At 35.4% G+C, this 24822-nt stretch overlaps 1 protein-coding gene and 1 long non-coding RNA gene across 5 annotated transcripts in view; one reads left to right on the top strand and one right to left on the bottom strand.

The window, feature by feature from the left end:
- The window catches only part of KCNH7 (potassium voltage-gated channel subfamily H member 7), a 218502-nt gene that overhangs the window by 161536 nt on the left and 32144 nt on the right, over positions 1–24822 (top strand). For 2 of the 4 annotated variants that reach the window (XM_039554788.1, XM_039554790.1), the window contains 3 exons: positions 11051–11476; positions 16098–16497; positions 16968–17167. In XM_039554788.1, coding sequence (XP_039410722.1) covers positions 11051–11476; positions 16098–16497; positions 16968–17167 — 1026 coding nt within the window. Of the gene's footprint in view, positions 1–11050; positions 11477–16097; positions 16498–16967; positions 17169–24822 lie in introns of all 4 variants that reach the window. The other 2 variants (XM_039554789.1, XM_039554791.1) reach the window with 1 other exon arrangement.
- LOC109145679 overlaps positions 17178–24822 on the bottom strand; it is a 45807-nt gene continuing 38162 nt past the window's right edge. The window contains exon 4 of the long non-coding RNA XR_002047247.1: positions 17178–18124. This is a non-coding gene — a long non-coding RNA (uncharacterized LOC109145679). The remainder of the gene's footprint in view (positions 18125–24822) is intronic.

The following is a 24822-nucleotide window of genomic DNA, read 5'->3' as shown; positions in this document are numbered from 1 at the left end:
CAGGTGCCTCCCTTGCAGGGGGCCAGTTTGACACTGTCCCTTGCAACACTGTGGATCTGCTGCATCATGCTGCAGTGCTCTGGTGCAGGGTCTAGGGACCCCTTGGGAGGGTCCTTTGAAGGGCCATGACACCCCTTCAGCTGGCCTTCATGTGGATGTGGCTTTTCCTGGGGTGAAGGGGCTCCTGCAGCTGGGCTCCTCTGCACAGTGGGGGATGGGCGTTCACTACCTCTGACCAGATGCTTTTTCACCACGCACCCAAAGCCTCTCCTCCCCCACACCCTTTGGTGTGAGGGTCTGTGCGAGCCTGGAAGCTGATAGCCCCGGGGCTGTGGTCTCCACCCAGAAGGTGCTAAGCTTGATCCCTCTGTGAATGCATTCTTCTCCACCCAGCCCAGACCTGTGTCACTATCTTATCTCCATCAACGAGTAGTTCAGGGCCTCAGTCAGAAGGCCTATTCAGGGTATGGTGGTCTTCTCTACAGCTTTTGTAATACAGTTTTGCTATAATAGGCAAAAGTCCTTCATGGAGACATTTAAGCCATAAATTATAACATTCAGTCTCTGACACCATCTAAAGTGTAAAAATATACTATAAAATAAAAATCTATCTGAAATAAAGTACTGAAGTTGTATAAAATAAAAATCTATCTGAAATAAAGTACAGAAATGGTATGAATATTTAGTTGATATTCGTAGTACATAGCAAGCTCAGAGTTTCTTCTTGATATTTATCTTTGGTAAGTCTGTTTTTCTTTGACAATTGAATAAATCTTGCATTATAGCACATGGTGAAATTGTCTTTAAGGTATTTTGGGTTTATTTGCAAGCATAAAAATTTCTTTTTTTACTCAAAGAATTGATAGTTTTGTATTAAGGCAGTATCTTTTTAAATATGGAAATTGCAGTAGCTAGTCAATATCCTGGAAGCTGGCATGAAATGGTATGTTCAGCTTCAGACAAACTGTTGAGTATACTACTACTACTAATAAATGAGAAACATTTATAAAATGGGAAGAAAAGTTCTTCATTTCACAGCTTTGCTTTTTTTTCTAATCTAAGTATCCATCTTCTTTGAAAATGTTCTACTTTCTAAATGAATTCTATTAATTATGAATAAACCTACTTTCTTTTGAAGCAAAAGAACTGCTGAATGATACGGGCTCACATCTGTACCAATTTGTTCTGTTCAAAGAAGTTTAGTTTCACTGGGTTTGTAGGTGAGTTCCGAATGGAAGACTATAACCAAAGGAGAATAACACCTTTTGCTGCAGCTTAGTCTCTAATGCTGTTAGTTGCTGGGTTTGGAATCGAGGAAAATTCAGAGCCTGTGGCTCATGGCCATTCTGCAGAACTTGTTAGAGTCCAGCTAATTTATTTTGACAAATAGTGTTAGGATAGGATGCAGACTGTAGCCTCCTTCCAGGTTTTCAAAAAAGCTTGAAAAATAAGTTTTGTCTAGGATAGTTATTTCCAGATTTATTGTGCTGTCTGTTTTCTCACTTCTTTACACCTACAATATTCAGGAAGCAAAGGAAACTGCAGTTTGCACAGTGTGATAAATTAGTCAATATATCTAGAAAACAATGAACATTAAGGCTTACAGGCTTCTATCCTAGGCATTTTTTCCACTGGATTGAGGTTTTAATGTCTGCAGTAGCACCAAAAAGATTCCCATATCTCCCTGTTTGTCACAGTTTAACCTCAGCTGGTGACTAACTATCATACAGCAGCTGCTCAGGTCCTTCCTGCACCCTCAGTGGGATGGAGGGGAAAATCAGGAGTGATACTAATACTAATAGCAATTGCAAACAAAAGGAGGGAGGAAGAGAAAAGGGGAGAGACAGACACACAGAGGAAGAAGACCCAAGAAAAACAAGTGGTACAATACAGTTGCTCACTGCCTGCTGACTGATGCCGAACCCATTCCCAAGCCATGATCAGTCTCTCTTCCTGGTAGCCCCCTCAGTTTATAGTCTGGGCATGATGTTCTATGCTTTGGACTATCCCTTTGGCCAGATTAGGTCATCTGTCCTGGACATGCTTCCTCCCAGCTTTTTGTGCACCTGCTCACTGACAGAGCCTGGGAAACTGTAATGTCCATAACTTAGGGTAAGGTCCATCACTTAGCAACCAATGCATCAGTGTGTTGTCAACAGTATTCCCATACTAAATCCAAAACAGAGCACTGTGTCAGCTATTAAGAAGAAAATTAACTCTCTCATAGCCAGAACCAGGACACTGGTTAAATCTGTAAATAAAACATCTTGTTCTCTTCTATACATGAGCTTCATTTAGCATAACATGGGCAAGGTAGAGCCTCTCAAGGACTTACTTCTGTCTCACTGATTTTGTGCTATTTTTGTTTTGTTATTGTTTTTGTTGGAGTACTAGAGTATTTAATGAAGAATTATTATGAAGATCATACCATGTCTTGCCACAATTCCCCAAAAACAAAATATGTTTTTGCATTGTAAAAAAAATGAAAGTGTCTAAAGTAAGATCCAGCAACTGACTGAGCAAAGGCAACTTTGTCTGCCCAGTTCTCCATGGTCACAAATTCACCTTTTTTCTTTGCCTAACCAGCATAAATTGAATGGATGGCCCTAGAAATCTGGATCATGCTTTTATAGGTTGGTTTTACTAATGAAATGTAATTTGTATCATCAAATTATCTGCATCTATGTATGCAATCTGTTCCATCTACCCTTGCCAAATGGCTTTTTGGTTAAAATACTGATGATCAAATTTTATGGAAGTTTGGGTAATACAATGAACTTTCCTAAAACTGGTGTTGAGAGGGGAACTTGGGCAACCTGGGCAGAATGCTAAGACTAAATGTATCCTTTAAGTGAACAAGGTTGGGAAGTGCTCATTAAGCACAAACAAGGAGAGCCACAGGGAAGATGGTAATTTCTAAAGTAAGCTTTTCTCCCTACCAGAGCAGTTTCAATTGCAGTTCATACATTTTTAAACACTGTGGGGTCTAATTACAAAAAGCAGATTTTCTAGAAACTATTGTTTGCTTATTTTGCATATTATGGAAAAAAATTACATATACCATGAAACTGAAAGTTAAATATGAATATATACATAAGGATCTTTTCTCCCTTTCTCTTGTACTCCTCACATTTCTGTCAATAAGTACTATAATCGTAGAACCAAACTGGGAATGTAGCTACTTCATTTTCACTCCATGCACTTCAGAAATTCTTACAGCTTTTATGCTTTTCTTTATCTGCATCAAAGTATTTGACAGCTAGCAAGCCAGTCAAAGTGTAAAATAATGAAAAATACTTTTTTCATAAATATTCTAAGGATGACATAACATCACCAAGTTCAAAATCTGCTTGTTTTATTGTCATGCCATGAATAGATGATAGAAAATATATTTTCGATTACTAAAAACCGCACAATAATTTAAGCCTTTATAACAAATTTGACCCTTGATATTTTGTTTTCAGACATATAAGTGCTTGTCAGCAGCTTAGTGTTGCCAGAAGAGCAACGAATAACTCACAAACTCACTAGGATGTTGAAGGATAGCATTTGCTGTCTTCTGAAATAATATCTCATAATGAATTTTAAAGAAGAGTGTTACACAACTTTTAATACATATTCTATCATTAACTTTTGCTAAAAAAAAGTCAGTTGTAAATATCTTCTTTACTGATCTGTATATCCCTAATTTAAGATTTAAATTTCAGTAAAGCACTTTTAGTAAATCTATATGCTTCTAACTGTTACTCTGACAATGCATTACCCACTAATGTGAAAGTAATTATATACAGACTGGCAGGAAGAGGCTCCTGAGGTTTAAGATTATATACCATTTCTTAATATTTTCATGGAAAATGAACTATAAAAATATCTCCTCTCTTTTAGTATCTAGCTTAATAAAAATAAATTACAGGTTAGAGATATTACATGTATTCAATTTTGGGGAAAGAGTTTTGTTTGATGGTAACATCCAATAAATATTATTTCCCTGAAACCTAAAAATTGTATTTTACAAACAGGAGAAAAAGGCTGTTCTACTCCTTTAGTCACAAGACATGCTTTCACACATAACTTTCTTTAACTATTTGAAGATTTTGGGTGGCTGTGTATGTAAATATGCTTAGCTGAATAAGATTCATGTAATTATTTGATAACTTTATGAAAGTTTGGCACTTCATGGCCTCAGCAATGAAGTTAGCACTCCCAGGAAGTCCCAATGCTCTCAAACAAGTTTCAGGTAGTGACTGATATCTGGAACAAAAAAAATATTAAAATACACTCAGATAAGTTTTGAATTTCCAGGTTCAAATGTTTTCGTATTCAGCATTATATACAAAGAGTCATACTGCATAATTTTAAAGCCTTTAATAAAGACAAAGGATAAAGACAAGAAGACAAGTATTATTAACATTCCCCACCATTAGTATCTCAGGAGACATTCTTCAATAGCTATCCTTTGAAAGACATGTAAAAATACCTTTTACATGTAAAAATACCTTTTAACACTGATGTATGAAAACCTTATATAATGCTGTGTTTGGAGGGTTTACCAAGTCAAGAGCTCTTCAGCTTTCTTTCAGTACTGGTGTAACCTTCTTAGTTGTTCATGTCTGCATAAGGAAGACAATCATCAAGATGACTGAAATACAAAACTCCTTTAAACTGTTCTGGGGAATTAGGTAATGCCTACTATCAGAGAGCCAATGTTAATTTGAATTCCATTTGTTCATTAATACTCGTGTAATATTTATTTTTAGTTGGTTTTAAATTCAGAAATCTCCTTAGGTCCAGTCTGTAGATGTCTCATGGTAATGGTATGAATAGAGAGGAAAAGGAAAGATATGTACTTGCTAGTTATAACTTGGCAGCTTCAACAGAACTAATACACAGGAGAAAAGAGAGCCAGGAGAGGTTTCATCAAGAGAAGACTGTTCCATAAAATCTATTTAAATCATTTTAAAGCTGAAGTAATACTGCCTCATTTTTGGGTGCACTATAATTCAGATTTAAGGTCAGGACAAAACCAGTCAATTACAAGAATATGGCTTTAGCTTACGAGTCTGATTCATGTTTCTCATTTCTTTTCCTTTCCAAGTTTTTCCTGTCCAGTACTGTTATTAGCCTTGTTGATAAAGATCTGAAAATTAGTTCAAAACTACATGTTAAAAGGAAGAGACTGTATTGTGTATTTGGATTAGATCTGAAGAGACAGATGTTCCATTTCCTTCCTTTTTTTCCACTACCTACAATAATGTTTCCAATACAATTATCCTGGTTCGGTTTCTTCTTTACATTTTCATGTAAATTGCCTATTTTGATGTTGAATATGCTTTATACAATGAGTTTCTTAAATCACTATTCATAGTAGATATTCAATCTCTCAGCATACAAGGAGCTGATGTGTTTCTAGATTTGCTACATCCTTCCTGGCTTAACGATGCAGGAGTGATCATCCACTCAGTTCTCAGGGCTGTGTGCCTAGCATTGGGCTGCTGCTGGAGTGAGTCCAGCAACACATTTGCAAAATAGTATTTTTTCATGTCCTATAGTATTTCCTAGAAATAAATATTTCAACACTGTATTTGAACTGGTACCGTCTTCCATAGTTTTACACAAGATGGGTGAGATAAATGTTTATTTTAAAGTCCCCAAAGTAATTTGGGACTATATTTATAGTTTGAACTTTATTAAATGTTTATGAAATTCTCTTATCATAAGAGGTGCTATGCCGTAGATAATCTTGGTAGTACAAGATTTACTTTAATTCATCTGTTGCAAAAGCAGCAGTAACAAAACAGTATTTAGTACTGAGTAAAACTACATCCTTTAAATATACATACACTTCATATGAGGCACACTTGGTCATGAGACATAGCAAAGTACCATCTAATTTATTAAGGTTTGCAGCCATCAAACTTCTACGTCTACTTTTCACACAGATATCTGTGTCCATCTACCTTAAAGCTGTTGGGTTTTGCTCAAGCCCTTATACCTCTTTCGGTATTTTGTCACCTGTAAACATTGCTCTTCATTCAAATTTTCTGGATGTGCAGTACTTCTGTCCAAGATGAAAGTTCTGTTCTCATGAAGTGGTAGAATAACCAGAAAACCATACTGTTAATCCATGCAAGGGTTTGACAGAAATATTTCTTTAACAATTTATGGTGGCATTAATCATTTATTATTTCTGCTATGATTTATTCATATACTATTATGCTTCTTTGTTTCTGGGTCTTTGGTTTTTGCTGTGTGCATTTGCATCCTTTAATAAATTTAGATTGAAAATGCCTCAGAACAAAATTTATGAATATACATGTGATAGTAATACAGGTCTCGCAGCAGAGTCTCTTGAAACTGTACAGTTTGAATAGTAGAATCATAGAATGACAGAATGGTGTGGGTTGGAAGAGACCTTAAAGATTATCTCCTTCCAATCTCCTACCGCTACTCCAGGCTGCTCAGGCCCCATCCAGCCTGGCCTTGAATACTCACAGGGCTGAGGCATCCAACTTCTCTGAGCAGCCTGTTCCAGTGACTCACCACCCTCACAGTAAAGAATTTCTTCCTAACATCTTATCTAAACCTGCCTTCTGTCACTTTAAAACCATTCCGCCTTGTCCTCTTGCAAAAAACCTCTCTCTGACCTCCTTGTAGGCCCTCTTTAGATACGGGAAGGTGCTGTAAGTTCTCCTTACAGCCTTCTCTTCTCCATGCTGAACAACCCTAACTCAGCCTGTCTCAATAAGAGACATGCTCATCTTTGTGGCCTCCTCTGCACTTGCTCCAACAGGACCACACCCATCTCATGCAGGAGGCCCCACAGCAGGATGCAGCACTCCAGGTGGGGTCTTGTGAGTGTGGACTAGAGGGGAAAAATCACCTCCCTCGACCTGCTGGTCACACTTGTTTTGGTGCAGAAGAGGACAAATATTTGTGTGAATTCTTAAAAATTTAAAGAATCAATTAATTTAGAGAAGTAAGAATTATGGTAGCCCATTGCTGTTGCAAAACATCTTTTATGAATGTTTTCTGCTCATTATCCTTTAGGATACTTTCAGTTGTAAATATTATTCTCTCTACTTGACAGAAATCAGAGAGGTTGAACAACAGCTTGCATAAGATCACTGAGAAACTCAGTAACAGACACCAGAGCAAAATTCCCAGATCATCCAAGATCTTGTCTAACATTTTGCCTACATATTCTATTTTATAAATGAACCTGTACAGGGAAGAAGAACAGTCAAATACTGTTTCTGCATGTGATGCTGCAGAGCTTATAGCAAGAGTCCCCTACACAATCCAGTTACCCAGTGAAGCATATGGCCAATGTACTGCAAAGCACATCAACCCAGTTTGGCTCTTTGACACTTCATCAAAAAACACTATGCAAAACAAGGTCTTTTAAACACAGCACAGGGCAGAAATTATACCTGATACCAGGCAGGTTTTCTCAAGGGGAAAGAGGATAGAACTGCCCAAAAAAAGATTTTACCATAAACAGTGTAACAGTGTAAAGTGATAAGGCTTACTGAATCTTTTTTTTGTAAGTAACTGTCACCTGATAGTCCCTCTGGTACACCTCTGGTACCTACACTTCCTTTCTCCTCTTACTTAACAGAACAACAGCCAATAATAAATTTTCATTATCCTTAAATATATATTTTTTTAAATTTCAGTGAACTACTGTTATCTTTGAGAAACTGAAAGCTACTGAACAGTTCAGAAAGAAAAATCTACCACTGTTAATTTATGAGTTACTTTGATCTCACTCCATATTTTTCTGGGTATCTGATTGCAGCCCTTCTATAATAAATGCCACCTTGAACCTGTGATCTTAGGAAGTGAACGCATGAACCTAAAAACTGTAGAAGGTGTTCACCAGCCCTATCTTTGTGAAACACTTCAAGCAAGATTCTCAGAGTAAAAAATGAGTTTGAATGAAGCCTTCTAACTTGCAGCAGTGCTGCTTCAACAGTGCATGAGATAAACAGGAACACAGAAAAGTTGAGGTTTATATCAGCATTTTTTACTCAAAGACAAAATATAGTACAGTTTATTTAACCTTGAAATGTTGTCATTTAAAATAGATTAAATCTTATCACCTAATACTGCTTGTAAAGCACTCCAGTAATAAATACATTCCTGCTTTCCCCGGGAAAGCCAGTGTGAGGTGGTATTTCATCAAGTTTGAATACCCCTAATTTTCTTAAGAGAAACCTACTGCAGCTAGTATGACTTTTTCTACTTAACATTATAGTCTTCTTTTTGGTAGGATGCAAGGAAGCTTGGCTTTCCTGTCATGTCATGTCCCAAGGTTCAAAGACATTTTAACACTACAATTCTTCAGTCTTGTCCCACTCATATTTCTTACTCTTAAAAATGTTTCATTCCCTAAGCTCTTTTACAATCCTAAGTATGAGTTTTACAGTCCAGAAGAGAAAAGCTGATACATTTTCTTTTTACTAACAATAAATGTGACAACATCTATTTTAAGTAAGTGGAAATATTAAAGGTCTTCTGAGTGGATTTCTAAGTAGACTGAAGTCTTCCATCTAGCCAAGATGGCCAAAATTGGCCAACGGCAGTAGCCAAGCTTTGCAAGGATGTTACACAACAGCAAAAGGACAAATTCATCTCATAATCAATCAGTCTCTATTGAAACTGCCAACATAAAACTAAATAATGTATGTTCTCTTTTTTCTGTATGTGCAACTGATTTTTTTTATTTGAGAAATGAAGTCACATCATCTTTCTCAAGATACAACAAACAAAATAGCTGTGAGTGTTTGTTTTCACTTCTCATTGCATGGGTGTAAGCAATGCAGAAATGTAAAGTTCTGTATAACATTATGAATATGAAACTCACAACCATCAGTTCCGCCTCTCCTGTGTTGTATGTCTAAGAAACTATCACCAAAAGAATTGGATCCATTTCTGCTATTATCAATTTTATACTGCATTCCCTCATTTTGTCCAATTGTTTAGGGTTTTTAACTCCAGTTTTCCCCAACTCAATTTAAACCAATTTAGGAATAAATGTAACTAAAGTTACATTAGAACTCAAATTTCAGGGGAATAAGTCCAATTTACATTATGCGTTGTTCTGAAATTAAGCACAGGGTCTGGAATTTTCAAGCAACAGAAAGAAACATGTGAAGTAAGCTTTGTTGTCCTTGTTGCCTAATCCATTCCCTTCATTGTCTGAAATGAAGAACAGTGATATAAATTTTATAAATAGCAGTTCCCTTGGCACATATACTCACTGTTCTCAAATATTAAGAAAACATCCTTGTCAACTCATCAGGTGGGGGACTGAAAATATTAAGACTGCTAAGAGACTGAGTAATGCTTCAGCTTGCTGTCACCTAATGTGTTTAATGCATAAAAAAATAGCCAGCACCATTAGTTAAGTGCAAGTCTTAGTTACAATACAAAAAATTGATGAACATCCTCTACCACCAGCTCAGCACAGTGCTTAGTGGCTGCTTGAAACTAGCATATATTCTTTTGGATGGCTTAATCACTTCTTTCTTCAAGTTCAAAGAAGAATTAATATTAACCCCTGTGTTCTCACAACATTTTCGGAGTAGAATTTGACTGTATAAAATTAGCGACACTTAGATAAGGATAGGATCTAAGGTTTATACAACACTTGCTGTTGGAAATTTAAACAGAAAAGAGTGTGCTGACCCTCAGAATTTTATAAGATTATGTTTGAGGAGCATGGACTCTCCCTCAGTCTTGAACAAGCTGAAATCTCAAATCCCAAAATACTAACTGTTAAAAAGAAGGCAAATAAAAGTAGACAATATCGCTGACAAGGTATTTCTCCTTCCAATAATCATTTCATTTGAGTAGAATTAGTCATTTTAATAGCTTTTGAAGTAACTTTTTTTCTAAATATAATTGTTTTTAATTAGCAGGAGAATAAGGAATAGGCAGAAGTAACTGGTGAAAAAAGGGTATAAGATTTCTTGAACATGAATATTGCCCAAATGGGTAATAACTGACAGTCGTCACCATCTGATGTTTGTTCACTGGTCTGTGTAAAATGAAGTGGTGATCTGAGTCCCATAGGATTTGGAGATCATTTGCAGCACAGAAGGCAATAATTAGCATCATTGCTGACAGTCCCAAACGCTGAATAGGGACAAAATATAATTTACCTTCTTATTCTTAAAGGTTTTGTTCTTTCATGTCAGAGTTCAGTCAGACTGAAAGAGCAGCCAAAGGAAATTTGTTTTATCTGGTGCTCACACAATGCTTGCTCTCTGCAACAAAGCAAACATTTCAGCTTCCAGAGCTAGCAAATTAGGTAGTGCTTACAAACATAATCCTTCCAAATAAAATTGAAATCCAGCTTAGATAAGACCAGCAGGTAACAAATCCATACTTTTAAAGGAATAAGCCTTAGGCATTGACAAAAGTAGAAGTGGAGCAAAAGGCAATACTCCTGTGGTATCCTTTGTCACACCTTTAGCTGAACTAGAATTATAGCCTCAGTGAAATTTGTCTGTGCATGAAGGTTTTTCACCCCACAAAACTCAAAGCATAGATAGCTGTTGAAGACACTAACAGATCTTTCTCTAACTTTTTTTTATTTTTGGTTGCCTACATTTTCTAATGAGAGTAAACTCTTTTGTAGGGAATTCAAGCCAATGATAATAGATTTGCTTTGGGAGAAAAACACTACATCCTGCAAGAAAAGTCATTCACTGGCCATGAGCAAGCTGCCAAGGTTATCCTGTGGAGGATAAATGAATTCGATGACATGCTTAATAATGCAGATTTTATGGACATAAGATATGCCTCTTAATGTTTGCTACAGGGGACAAGAATCAACCCACAGTGCAAAATTGCCAATGAATTTATTGGATTTGGCAGACACTACAAATTTCACAGAAGTTTATTTTGCCAAAACACCAAGTAATTGAAGCTTAATCCTCAAAACTACAATGAATTACTTATTAAGTTTGTCCTGTATTTGCTATGTTTACTGGAAGTTGGAGTAGATACACTGATTATTGATGTGGTATATTTCTTATTCTAGGTCCTATCCTTAGGGGCTGATGTTCTACCAGAATATAAGCTCCAGACGCCTCGCATCAACAAGTTTACTATATTGCACTATAGTCCTTTCAAAGCTGTCTGGGACTGGCTCATTTTGTTGTTGGTGATATATACCGCCATATTCACCCCTTACTCTGCTGCCTTCCTTCTGAATGATAGTGAGGATCGGAAGAGGAGAGAGTGTGGATATTCCTGCAGCCCACTGAATGTTGTAGATTTAATTGTGGATATTATGTTTATCATTGACATTCTAATAAACTTCAGAACAACATATGTAAACCAGAATGAAGAAGTGGTAAGTGACCCAGCAAAAATAGCAATTCACTACTTCAAAGGCTGGTTCCTAATTGACATGGTTGCTGCAATACCTTTTGACCTGCTGATTTTTGGCTCTGGCTCTGAAGAGGTAAGCTTAAATTAATTAGAAATCTAAATCTTAATTTATTACTTCACAGTGGTATCCTATGTATCCTAAAGTATTTTTTGCTTGTCATTTAATAGGCTGCTTAGTATTTCCATCCCATCTTTTAAACTAAAATTAAATGTTCCTTTGTAGAATAATATACAATATTAGCTTTCATTGACAAGAGCTAATATCATTGCTGAATCGTTGAATGATTTAGCTAGTATTTTTCAGTTATACCATATTTGATACTGTCTTTAGAAATAATAAATATATTGTGTATGGATGACTTGGTCAAATGGTTTTATCTAAGAACTGCCGCTTTGATTTGTCGCTTACTTTGTAAAAACTGCCCATGATGCATATAAGTGCTGTGTTGGCATTGCATCATTAAAATAAATTTTCTGTGTTCAAAATGTTGAGATCAGATGTTTACTTAGCAGAAAATAGATTAGTTGTAGCATAAACTATACTAGTTTTCAAAGAGATGTGGCTGTTGTCTATTTTATCAAGAATATGGACTATCAGAAGAAGAAAAAAAAGATTACTTGGGGTTAGCCTTGACAGACATGATCTATCTCCTCACTCTGTCTGTACATTGGAGTAAAAAACTGTTCAATATATGCATCCAAAAATGGCCCAAAGGTGTATAAAATGTATGCTATATTCTGGATTCCTGATCCAGTTCTTCCAAACAATTTTATTTAATTTAAGAAGGGCTAAAATCATAATATATTTTTCCTGAAAAATGAACTAACAAGTAGAGAGTTGGGTTTGACTTTTCTGTGATGCACAGAATGAAGAAGTTGTTTTTTTTAAAAGCAGCAAACCAAGCAAAAGGTAAATAAGGAGTCTAGAGAAACATGAGATAAAACCATGCAGTAAAAATAAATTTTATTAAGGAAAGCAGTAAGAAGAGAGACAGTAATATAAAGGACAGAGGGAACATGTTAATAGTTCTCTTACCAGAAGAGAACTTTTTTATTCAGAAGGTGATTAAAAAGATCAGAGATTTAAGAGAAAATTTGATCACCTGTGCATTCATTATCTGTGGCTGGTCTCAATCTTTCTGCAGATAATTTTCTTCTGTGGTTTTGAAAGCACAGGTACATGAAAGACAAACATTTTCATAATGGCATTACTTCTAAATCAGACTACAGCATTCCCCTTCAGGCATGGTCTGCATCCCTTTCTGATCATTGAGCACTTATCATTGCCAAAAATTATATTCAATGATTAGAAGTGTGGAACATAAAGGATTACAACAGGGACCAATTCCAAAGTTCATTTAAGGAGTCCTTTTTGGATTTGCCCCTGAACATCATTCTTACACACCTCCCCTGTTACAGATGCGCTTAAGAGTGAAATGCCAGGTGCTAAAGTCATGCTAAAGGGATAACTTTAACATAAGATAATGTTACAGATTACAGTAACAAACAAGTGTATTCTTGCAGATAAATAGACAAATATAAAAATGTGGAATTGGAAACAGAAATTATTGGACCATGTAATGACTTTTTCACTATTGCAGGTGTAAGTAAATTGATTCTTTATCCCCTCAAAATCTAGTAATTGACCTGAAAAAACTGGTTTGTGTATCTAAGCAGCAATGACACTATATAGATTATGTCCCATTCACCATGCCATCACGGCTTCTCTCTCATTCATGGTATTGAATATGTCAATCACTTTTCTAAGCTGCTACTTACTGCAGTTTTTCTTCCTACTTTGCTACCTGTAATATTTCACCAATAATCCCTTTTTGATAGTTTAGCAAGAAGCAAACGTAAAACTGTCAGAATGGAGCATTTTTCATTTAATAGAAATTTTCAGTCATAAGGGTTATCTTTTTTATGAAATAGCTCTTTTTTTTTTTTTATCTAGAGATTCTTCAAAGAAGATCCCCAATGAAAAATTGTATTGAATAGTCTTTTTATTAAACAACATAAGCTCTAAAGAGAGCTCCATATGTGCTCATGCAGCTTTAAAACACCTTGATACCAAATGGAGTCTTGAAAGGACAGGAAATAATAATCCAAATACCACATGCAGCACTATCTGAATGCTTCTATTTGAGCCATACTTTTTCAACTATAGGAAAGCAACAGAGTTGGACCGTTGACTTTCCAATTTCTATAATAGGGAAATAATGTAATTTTAATTTTTTTTTTTCTGCTTAAGCAGACTCAACACAAAATGATGATGGTTGGTAGCAAATAATTCTCTCTTTTGTGTGTGTATGTTGTAAAAGTTAGGTGGCTTCCCTCATACTGGGGAAGATAAAAATATGGAGTAGATGGTGAGAAAAGAAGAGAAAATAAAAGACTCTGATGTGATTATAATAGTTGTGATCAACTATTCTTGAACTTGTAGTCCAGCAGATAGGTATGATGAAAACAGAGAAGCTAGCAATCCAGAGAAGAGAGCAGCATCTATCAGACTGCTCTTTGCAGACATTAATTGTTGGCACCAGATGAGGTAAGGTAACTAACAGAATAGGACCCCTGCCTCCTTGAGTGTTGTGCTGATCAAAATATTCCAGCACACCAACAAAGTTGCATTGCATGAGATGTAGTTCTGAAACCAAGAACTTCTGTCCCTGGCCAAGTGACACATGGAAGGTGTACTGTTACTATATGAAGGCTACCTCTGTGCTGGGACAGCATGTAAGGCACATTAAAACTTGTGAACCATGCTTTTCACCTCTACCACCAGCTGTATTTTGGTGTTAAAACCTCTCCACTGTGTTAAAGAAAATTAGAACTCAGGATGAGTTTCTTGATGTTTTAAAGCATATCAAGTCTCATTCATGTTGATTTTATCCTTGAAGAGATGGAGTTTTCTTGTGTTATATACCTTCCAAATACTCCAGAGCTCAAACTGATGTATCTAAGTATAGGATTGACACTGAGGATGAATAATATTAGCAAGTTTTAACTTAAGAATGGGGTGGAACAGTGCTGACATACTGTAGATTCACAATCTACCATCTGATCTATTTAAGGGGCACTGTAAGAATATGCAGCCTCTTGCATGATGTAGAGATATGACTACATCTGTAACAGAATGTTTCAAACACCCCACTAAAAACAAATCTTAGCTTTTCTTGAAGGATCATAAATATTTAAGCCTGATCTACCTTACAAAAAAAATTACCTAATCACAATATTCACATGCTTCTGAATCTCAGCCTAGGCATAGCATTTTGAAGGATATGGTCTTTCAGACTACTGAGGTCACTAATCTTTTTTACGTGGTAATGAGAAATTCACCCTGAAGTTATTATTTGGGATGTTAAACTGAACTAAGGAGTGTTACCCTACATTTTCCTCTTGCTCATTTACTCAGAAAATATGAACAATTTATTGAGTTGTCCACTGATAAATGCAGCCAAGAAAGACTCTTGTTTTGTTCCAAGGGCTTTGGGGTTTTACTCAGAAATATGGTAAATGCAAGGATTTAATAAAACATGAAAACTAGTTTAGTACTTGTTGCAAGAAAGCTTTAATGTGATGCATACTACTGTCAGAGTGCTTTGTGAGGCTTGGAAAACTTTTCTTGTTAAGTGTCATGTGTCATGTAAGTGTTAAGTGTCATGTAATGACATGCATGTTAAAAAAAACCAAACCAACCAACTTATTAAAAATGTGTTCAATCTTGGCATTTACTGAATACTTCAATATCTGTTCAGACTTGATGCAAGGAAAAAAGGTAGCTGAGGGGGTTTTTTAGTCCAGTTGTCCTATTTACAATGCTGTCCATCCCTTCTACAAGGAATTAGCAAGTATGAAAATGATTTATTAATTGAAATTTGCAAACTTGTATTAATAACCTTTAGATTCCTTTAAAAAGATCAGAGCTTCAAAGAGGCTGCAATGAATAATAGCAGAAGTCTGCACTAAAAAGCTTGGAATACATTCCTGCTTAAAACTGCTCCAATTTATTTTTCTAGTGGTATAGTATTTTTATTACTGGCTCTTGCCACTACACCTGAAAGATGCAAAAAGATTCATCTGGAGTAACTTTTCTATGATTTTCTGTTCACAGTGCTTCACCTTTTTTACTTGTATGTGTTCATACCATTACAAACAGGAAGAATCTTGTAGATATACTCTTTGGGACATTTCTGCCCTAGTACTTCTCTTTTCTAGAATATGTGTGCCAGAGCATTGCAAGGAGTTTCTAAGCTAGGATCAAATACAGTCACACGGCTTTGTTCAAAAATATTTATTATCTCTGTGGACAGTCATATATCATGAGTAGTTCCAATAACTTACAGATTTTTTCATGTTAAAAACCATGAATCTATTGGATCATTAAGTCCATTATGGTGGATTGAAGAGTCCAGATCAAGAAAAATATTCAACATGGAAGAGTATCTAGTGCATAATAACAACTTCAATATATCATGATTTTAAATGTACATTTCTTATTTTATTCCCTGGTTTTATAATGAAATTGATAGTTTAAAGAAAATGAAATTAAGATTACATTGAAATGGGTTCTTCTACTTATTTTGATGATTTCTCAAAATAATGGAATTTGAAAATGGTTTATTCATGCTTATTGTTCATGAGAATACATTTGCTGATGGGGAAAACTAATTTCTGTCTTATTTTTACAGACAACTACGTTAATAGGCCTTCTGAAGACAGCTAGACTGCTGCGTTTAGTGAGGGTAGCACGGAAATTGGACAGATACTCTGAATATGGTGCTGCAGTTCTGATGCTCCTCATGTGCATATTTGCACTAATTGCACACTGGCTTGCTTGCATTTGGTATGCCATTGGAAATGTAGAAAGGCCTTACTTGGCTCACAAGATTGGCTGGTTGGATTCTTTAGGAGAACAACTAGGAAAGCATTACAATAAGAGTGATGCAAGCTCTGGACCATCCATCAAGGACAAATACGTTACAGCACTTTATTTTACCTTCAGCAGTCTGACAAGTGTAGGATTTGGAAATGTGTCTCCAAACACCAACTCAGAGAAAATCTTTTCCATCTGTGTCATGTTGATTGGCTGTAAGTAATTTTATCGTGGATTTTAATCTTTTTTTTTCCTCTGTGTTTGAGCAAATGGCTTAACATTCTAAGCTAATAAGATTATAAGCATGCAGCCAGAAGGGCAAATTCCTAGGGAAAGAATGTTGTATGCAAAAATATGTTGTGACTCATTCAGTGTCAGGAAGTAATCAAGTTGCTTGACTACTCAAAATCTGTTATCCAAACTGTCAGAAGATTTGTGTTGTATATCAGTGTCTGTAAGCAATTCCTGTATAGGTTAAGAAAGTGAGTTTTGAGTGGATTTAGGAAATTATAGCCCATATAGTCCATATTTGGATAATCTTTTTTTTTTTTAAATTTAAAACTGAACCTATAAATGTATGCATACCTTTTTAACTCTTCTCTTTGTTCTTAACTTTTACTTAGCCATACTCATCTGCAAAGCCCAACGATATGACTTAAGAAAGTTTTGTTTCTATTTAATCCAGCATTAATGTACGCTAGCATTTTTGGAAATGTATCTGCAATAATCCAAAGACTCTACTCGGGAACTGCACGGTATCACATGCAGATGCTGCGAGTGAAGGAGTTCATACGCTTTCATCAAATCCCAAACCCTCTGCGGCAGCGACTGGAGGAATACTTCCAGCATGCGTGGACCTACACCAATGGCATTGACATGAACATGGTATGTTCTTCTGTTTTTCAGGCAGAGATGCTGAGGAATAGATAAATGCATGAGAACTTAAAAAGAGACTGTAAGTCTTTATAAGCTGTAAAAGTACAAGCTTAAGAAGGTGGATATATACTCAATTATTGACAATTGAGCCACTACATATTTGACATCCAGACATTTCACTGCCTAGGTTATCACCAGGTATATCAGAAATCTCAATTTTCACTTTGTATCAGAAAGCTTGAGAACTGCAGGTGACTCCTATAAGCTTAAATAGAGAAAAAAAAAACATAGGTTTCTTATTTCAGACATAGCTGTTCCAGAATTTTGTTTGTTCTTTGCCCTGATTTTCCACTTCCAGTATCAAACAAGAGTACCTGTGTTAATATCTATAGAGTTACTGTTCTATAAAACCCACAGAGCTCAATTCTTTTCAAAATACTTCCGTGTAATCTTGAACAGGTATATTGGGAATGGGTTGAAGAGAGGAGCAGGCAGGTGTAGCTGCTCTTTTCAAAGAGAAATATTTGAATCACATGATAGCCTGAAAAGTAATTCACTTGCATATACAAGCCACATAATTCTGCACTGAAAATCAACACAGTATTACTAACCATTTAGCCATCCACAGAAACTCATTTCTAGGAAGTGACAAGGAATAATACTCATACTTTCTGGTTTTGATAAAAAAGCCCCTGTAATCTCTCCTTCTATAAATATATGGCTAGCTAAAAAGGAATGACAATCTGCTAGTGAGCAAAAGTAAGCATCTGTATCTCTGGCTTTTTTTCTGGAGATAGATTTTTTCTGAAAAGTCAAAGAAATATGTTTTCTGAAAAATCAACATCAGTTTGAAGACATTGAGGGAACTGTGCATCTTGAGGACCTGTGAATCTGTGTCTCTGTAGGGATGCTTTCCAAAGCTGTTCAGAGCTGGAGATTAGAAACTTCGCAGAACTCTGCAGAAAGCTGTCAAGAACAAGAAAATCTATACACTTTTGTAACAATTTAAATAGAAATCAACTTCCAAAATTTTGACATACATTTGAACAGTTTTCACATGGTATCTGTACATACATTTCCGAATGATGGTCAGAGTACTATGCTTTTATGCAGTAAGCAGAAACAATGGTCTTGATTAACATCTTCTATACAGGTGAATCACTGACAGTTTGACTTTATGGTTACCATTAAGTAAAGCAGATCTTAAAAATATGATAGAAAATTAATATATTGGGCTTCACCTGCCACTTCCATGAGTGTCCCTCCAGAGGGATAATATCCCCAGGGCAGGACAAGGGCACCTGTATAAATCTTTTCTGGGGATTACTGCAGTGGAAGGCAGCATCAGTAGCTTCATCCTGTGTGGCACTAAATAGCCCTTATTCCTTCTGATGGCAATGGAATTGTGGGGTACTCAGCACTTTGCAGGATCAGGTCCTTAAGTGTTCAACCTAAGCCTAAAGTAGCTCACTGAATTATTTCTGAAGATATTACAAAATCATGTATGCCTTAACTAATTCATTACCACTAATGGATGTACTAAAAACTTATTTCACATGAAATAATAACTATAACTGCATGTTGTCACGTGAAAAGTTGCATAATTCAGAAATTGGTGTACTGAAATTAGTCTTGGATTTGTCTTTAATGTGAAATAACAATTAAATGGATTAAATAGCCCATATTCTGCAATATGATTGTGAGGCAGTATGGAGGATTTGTTTTAAATAAAGTGTGGAAAAACCCTCAAGTTTAATATCTTGTTTTGTTGTATTTTATTCCTTATTCTGTTCACAAGTTCTATCCCTCAAGTTTTATATCAATCACTTAATTTCCTTTAAAACTGAGTTTGAATGTATTACACTTAGTACAAGGATAATATGAGAATTGTGTGATTTACGTTGTACTTATGAAAGATTTATCTCTTTCCTGTCTGCTTCACACCTAAATACATGGAATAACACCACCCACTGGTAAGAGCAGGAGGTATTTATATCAAATTTAATTCCAGTATAAAGTGTGGAGAATATCCATGTTATCTGTTGGGTTTAGAGCTTGTTCAATGCTTTCTAATTTTAATTGTAACTTTTTGCATGATGAAGGGGTAGATAGCAAAGGGAAATAATCAAAGTAGAATCAGATGTGGGGCAAAATGGTTACTAAAACTTAGACATTAAAAAATGCTAATCTAACCATGTTTATTAATCACTGTTTTACCCCACAACTCAAGTCATGCTTCTCTGCCCAAAAAAGGTCATGTGCATATTGGTTTGCATTAGATAGTTGCTCTGTAGGAATGTCACTGACAAAGTTGCCATGCTGCTGATCATTCTGCATTTTCCTTTGTGTGAATGCTCTTAGTTTAAACCATATATGCATGTTAACACACGCACCAATGAAGTTTTCTTGGCTATTAGCCATGTGCATATGAGTTGGACTTGCATGTGTTTTTTACTTAATTTTGCATGAAATATTTGCATTTACAAAACAAAGGACTAATATTGTCCTCAGACAAATGTGTTTGATTTCCTGCCCATGTTTACTTGGAGTTTTTGCAAATTCTGAAGGCAGAATTTCATCCAATTTTTTTCATTTCATGACTGAAAGCTGAAAAAAATTCAAAAATGAAGTCCTCTTTTTCCGTTGAAATATGAAATGCATAATAATTTACATATTTTTTATATATATATATGTACATGCAACATATACACACACATACTCACATATATATATATATATATAAAAATAACATTGGAGAATATATTTCAAAAGATGTTTTAAATTATCCTCAGTAATATATTTAAGAACCCAGGTAAAGTGGAAAATAAAAAATGTTAAAAAGCCATTAAACAGAAACCCTTTTAGTCTCAGGAGTAATAGTGCACTAAGACTAAACTTGATTTTCTAAACAAAATTCTACACCTTAGATTGCAAACTGGAAGATAGAATTTCATGCTTATTTGAAATGGTTAAACATAAAATTAGCTTTAAAGACCTGCAGGTGAAATATGCCGAGACCTTGTTTATTTGTTCATTTGCTCCCTTCTGCTCTATTTCTACATCTTTTTGATTATATTCCATTACATAATGTATTTTGGTTAAAAACAGTTCCACATAATTATGCATGGACTGGATAAACAGGATTTTGGATTTATTATAATCTGGATAAAAATCTTGAGTCTACAGAATAAGCATAATTTAAATCATGTCCCCGTGATATACACTGGCAAAGTCAAATTACAAAAAAAGTATTTACAATGCATATTGCTTCATGAAAGATGTCACCAGTCCCAAAGATTCAAATTCTTATAATATTTTTTTAACTATCCTGTTCTGTTTTTCCTAAACTCTTTTTGCCTTCTTTTTCCTCTTTCATTCCCATATTATCAGTCCAGCACTGATAATAGCATGCCTATGATGCTTACCCTAAAAAGATTAGTTATATAGTATTTGAAGTGTTTTTTTAAGTTATGCATGTATTTTTTACAATCCTGTCCCACCCCTTCTTTCCATGGATCTTCTGTGCATCTGAGTAGCTTTATTGGTTTATTTTACATTTGAAAAGAGTTCAAAGAACTAAGTGGGACAAGCTGAAAAGTATTTAGCCCAATGTGAACATTAATTAAAACTTTGGATCTGGGACAGATATCTTTCTGTTTTGGGTTTTGCCCAATATCATGAAAGGAGAGAGCAAGTCATAATTTTTGTAAATAAATGTACAATTTCTCCTGCAAGCATCCAAGCAATGATTAATTTTAGAATTGTGATAACTGTCTTGGCCACTGTGATCATGCAAGTACAGTAGAGCACACACCTATCTTAAACCAGGAATTCTACTGTAGTAAATAAAGGGCAGGTTCACTATTGCCTTGTTAAGGCTTCTTTTGTAAGAAATTGGCCACTGATACCTGGTTGACATCGCCAGTGCCACTAATATATTTGAAGCAGAGGATTACAAAAGTAAGGTAAAATTTAAAAAACAGCAAGGAGAAATTCTTTGTACCATCAAAAGCCTAATGCAAATTAGATGTGTTTGGAACAAAACCTAGCAGTAAATTCTTAAACAGAGAGAATATGTCATCATGTTGGAAATTCTGTTTGTCTATTTGTCAAAACAGAAATCGTGATATATAAACCAGACAGGAAGTACCTTGTGATTAGCTGTAAACCTGTTCTTTCATTTTCTGTAACAAGACCACTTAAAAAATGTGATTGTCTACATTGAATTGAGTTATAGAAAAGAAGACCTCATAGAAAAGAATGTTTTCAAGAATGTCAATCTATTGCTAAATGATCCTTTATCAGTTTCTCACTGCATTGTCATCTAAAATCTCAAAAACAAGAGCAATTAATTTTTCAACTATCATATTTTTTGAAAAATATGATCTGGTCAATCTTCAACTTCTACAGACTTAAAACTTTTCTGTTGGTAAGGGAGTCAACAGTTGAACAAACTGAAATAATTTTCTGTCTTCCTTGTTCAGCAGTGTATCATATCTCAGAGATCACTTTTCATATGTACTCAGAAACTGTAATAAGATTATAGAAGAATGGTCCACTGCAGTTTCACTAATTTCAGCATAAAGGTGTCACACATCTGTGTTGTGGCAATGACTGAAAACAAAAGATCCTATTCTTGATAAGGCTTCAATCTCACTGAAAGGTGAATTAGCTCATTATCACATACTGCTGTTCTTTTCTCTCAGCTGTTATAATATACTGAACATTAAAAAAAAATCATTCTGTATGAAGAAGAGGATTTTTCTTAAACAAACTTTCTATGTGGAGCCCAAGAGCTTCTGGAGCAGAATTATTGCCACCTGTGACCTTGTTCTTTCTTTCCTAATCAGAGGAAAGCGCTACTGCAGGACAGAGTTCCTAATTCAAAATCTAAGCAGCACAGTTTGTGCAGCTAAAGAGTCTCAAGTTAGCCTTAAAATTATGTGGCTAGTAGAAAGGTGAAAATTAAATACATAGGTTATTTCACCAAATATATGAATTAATATTAATTAATTTCACTGATTCTTACCAAAGACAAAAGGTTAATTTTTAATATAAAGTTCAAATTTTATTATTCAAATATTTTGACAACTTTATTCGGCATTTAATGATGCCAATGTCAACATAGCCTGAGATCTCTCTTACGCAGGTGAGAACCAGATACTACATATGTGTGGTCATGACACAAAGTGAATTTATTTCTGCCTCTTTGTACCTTCAGCTGCTCAATCTTTTGCTGCATTAATTTTTTGCATGGATCAGTTTCTCAAACCATTTCATGAGGAGGGATCAAGACAAGGCACGAATAAACAGATAATGTGGAGAAGGACCAGAATCCTCTTTCAGTTTATGCCATATTAAATTCTCAGATGAACTTGGCAGTCTCCCTTTATCTTTCCCTCTATATGCTGGGCACCTGCCACTCATAAACAAGTCTGACTGATTCTAGGACAAGAAAGCCTCAGTCACTAGTTTCAACATACCCCAAACACAGCAAAACACACAAGAGCCCTCTTGTGCTTTCTTCAACTGCTGCTTGGTATTTAATGATCCCACCTATTTTTCAACTGAGAAACTCACAACAGAAGATTAAATGCAGAATTAAAGGAGTATCTTTGATTGTAAGGCTGCAAACAGTCATCTCTCATACTAGGAAAGGCTGAGAGAGCTGGGACTGTTCAGCCAGATGGGAGAAATAAAGGCTTACAGAGGATCTCATCAGTGTGAATACCTGAAGGGAGGGTGTAAAGAAGGTGGAACAAGTTTTCAGTGGTGCCCAGTGACAGGACCAGAGGTAATGGGCACATACTGAAACTGGAGGCTTCGTCCAAACACCAGGAAGCACATTTTTACTGTGAGGATAACAGCACTGGTAGAAGTTGCCCAGAGAGGCTGTGGCACCTCTTTCCTCAGAGATACTTGAAAGCCATCTGGACATTGCCCTGGCTACCAGCTCTAGGTAGACCTCCTTGAGCAGGGAGGATGGACCTTCCAACAAGATGATCTTTCCAACAAGAAGTCCTTTCCCACCTCAATCATTCTGTGGTTTTGTTGGTATGGAAAGCGGTATTTCCATGTTTAATGAAAATTATTGTAGCTAATATCTTCATTTACTTCAGTTTATATACTTTCTAAATATCTTCTGTGGGACATATGTCAATACCTTTTCCAGAACTAAGGATAGAAAATCTAAAAATTGTCATGAATTTTATTATTTATCCAAAAACCCCAAGGTTATCTTTGCCCCAAACAGTTGCTTGTTGCCTGAGATTAAGGCACAAAGATGTGTCCAAGTCTGTTGTCAAAAATGTAGCTGATGCATGTGTGAGTGATACCTTACTGTCATCTTGAGAAAAGAAGTTAATGAAGCTGGATTCCCTCTCCTCATACAAAAGATCACGTTCTTCAAGGCAGTATGAATCATGCATGTCCTGACTATCCTCACGAATCCTCAATCACTTATTCCATGTAAAATGTTTTACATCTGTCTGGATGAATATCCTCCTCTGTAAGCAGGCCAATGTTATTTGACGTGGAGTAAGTTTTATTCCAGACAGGAAGAGATAACTGAACTTGGACTTGATAACTACCAATGAGATACAACTGGAGCCTGTGGTCACAGCATCCTAACTGATTTTATTTTACTTTACTTTTTCTTTTTTAAGGGGGGAGAGCTAAAGCTGATTTTATGCCTTGTTACATGTTTTTTTAAAAATATCTATATGTATTTCTTGAATTATGCATGAGTTCTGATTCCAAACATTATTCTAACCATGAGAATCCAAGATTTTTCTCACCAGGGCCCCATGGAATCACAGCTGAGGAAATACTGTGTATAACAATAGAAACATGTTGGAAAAGAATGGAACAATTGAAACTAAAATCTGTATTAAAATTATTTATTAGTTTTGGATTTTCCATTGATAATAATGTTATTAAAGAGCAATTCTAGTTTTATAATTTTCAATTATTTATTTTGAAGACTGCATGGATGATTTTCTAATATTTAGTATAGGCAGTGTGGGTACAAATTTGATGTTGATGTTGATTCTCACATTATAATAACAAAATTTTCAATGCAATTTCATAATGAAAATCAGAATATGAGAATAAATGTAACAAATAGTTGGAGGTTTGGGTTGGCAAAATGTTGTCTGTATTGCACAGCATAAAAATTAGTTTGGAAACATCAAATTCTGTATTGTGTCAGCTACTGGACTTAGATTTAATACCTCACTACACACAATGTGTGCAATATGGTAAGCTCTTTTTAGCAATGTAGGTTTTGCCAATGTTTTAACAAATTTTTCTTCAAATCAGCTTCTTTCTTGAATTTCTAAGCGTGTATTAATGGAGTAATCTCCAAACTCCATTGGAAACAAATGCTATTTAGTCTTCTTTCTGGGCATTTTAAAATTGTGATATTAAAGAGTAGATGTCTTTCCTCTCTGATGTATGAAACTATTTTAGAGTGTAAGCTCCATGGAGCAGGGACTTTTTAATCACAGGTGCTTAAAAAGAGCCTGGTATCTGTCAGATGTTATTGGCATATAAATAATTATTAACTAATATGAAATGATTTTATAACAGTTTCACGATAAGTGTAAATTAATTATAAAAATAATTGTTTCTATAAAGGAATATCCAAAGTATCTTCAGAAATA

The sequence above is a fragment of the Corvus cornix genome, chromosome 7, assembly GCF_000738735.6.
Source record: "Corvus cornix cornix isolate S_Up_H32 chromosome 7, ASM73873v5, whole genome shotgun sequence".
Taxonomy (NCBI): Eukaryota; Metazoa; Chordata; class Aves; order Passeriformes; family Corvidae; genus Corvus; species Corvus cornix.
The sequence above is the reverse complement of the archived record's forward strand: the minus strand, read 5'-3'. Positions and strand labels throughout refer to the sequence as shown.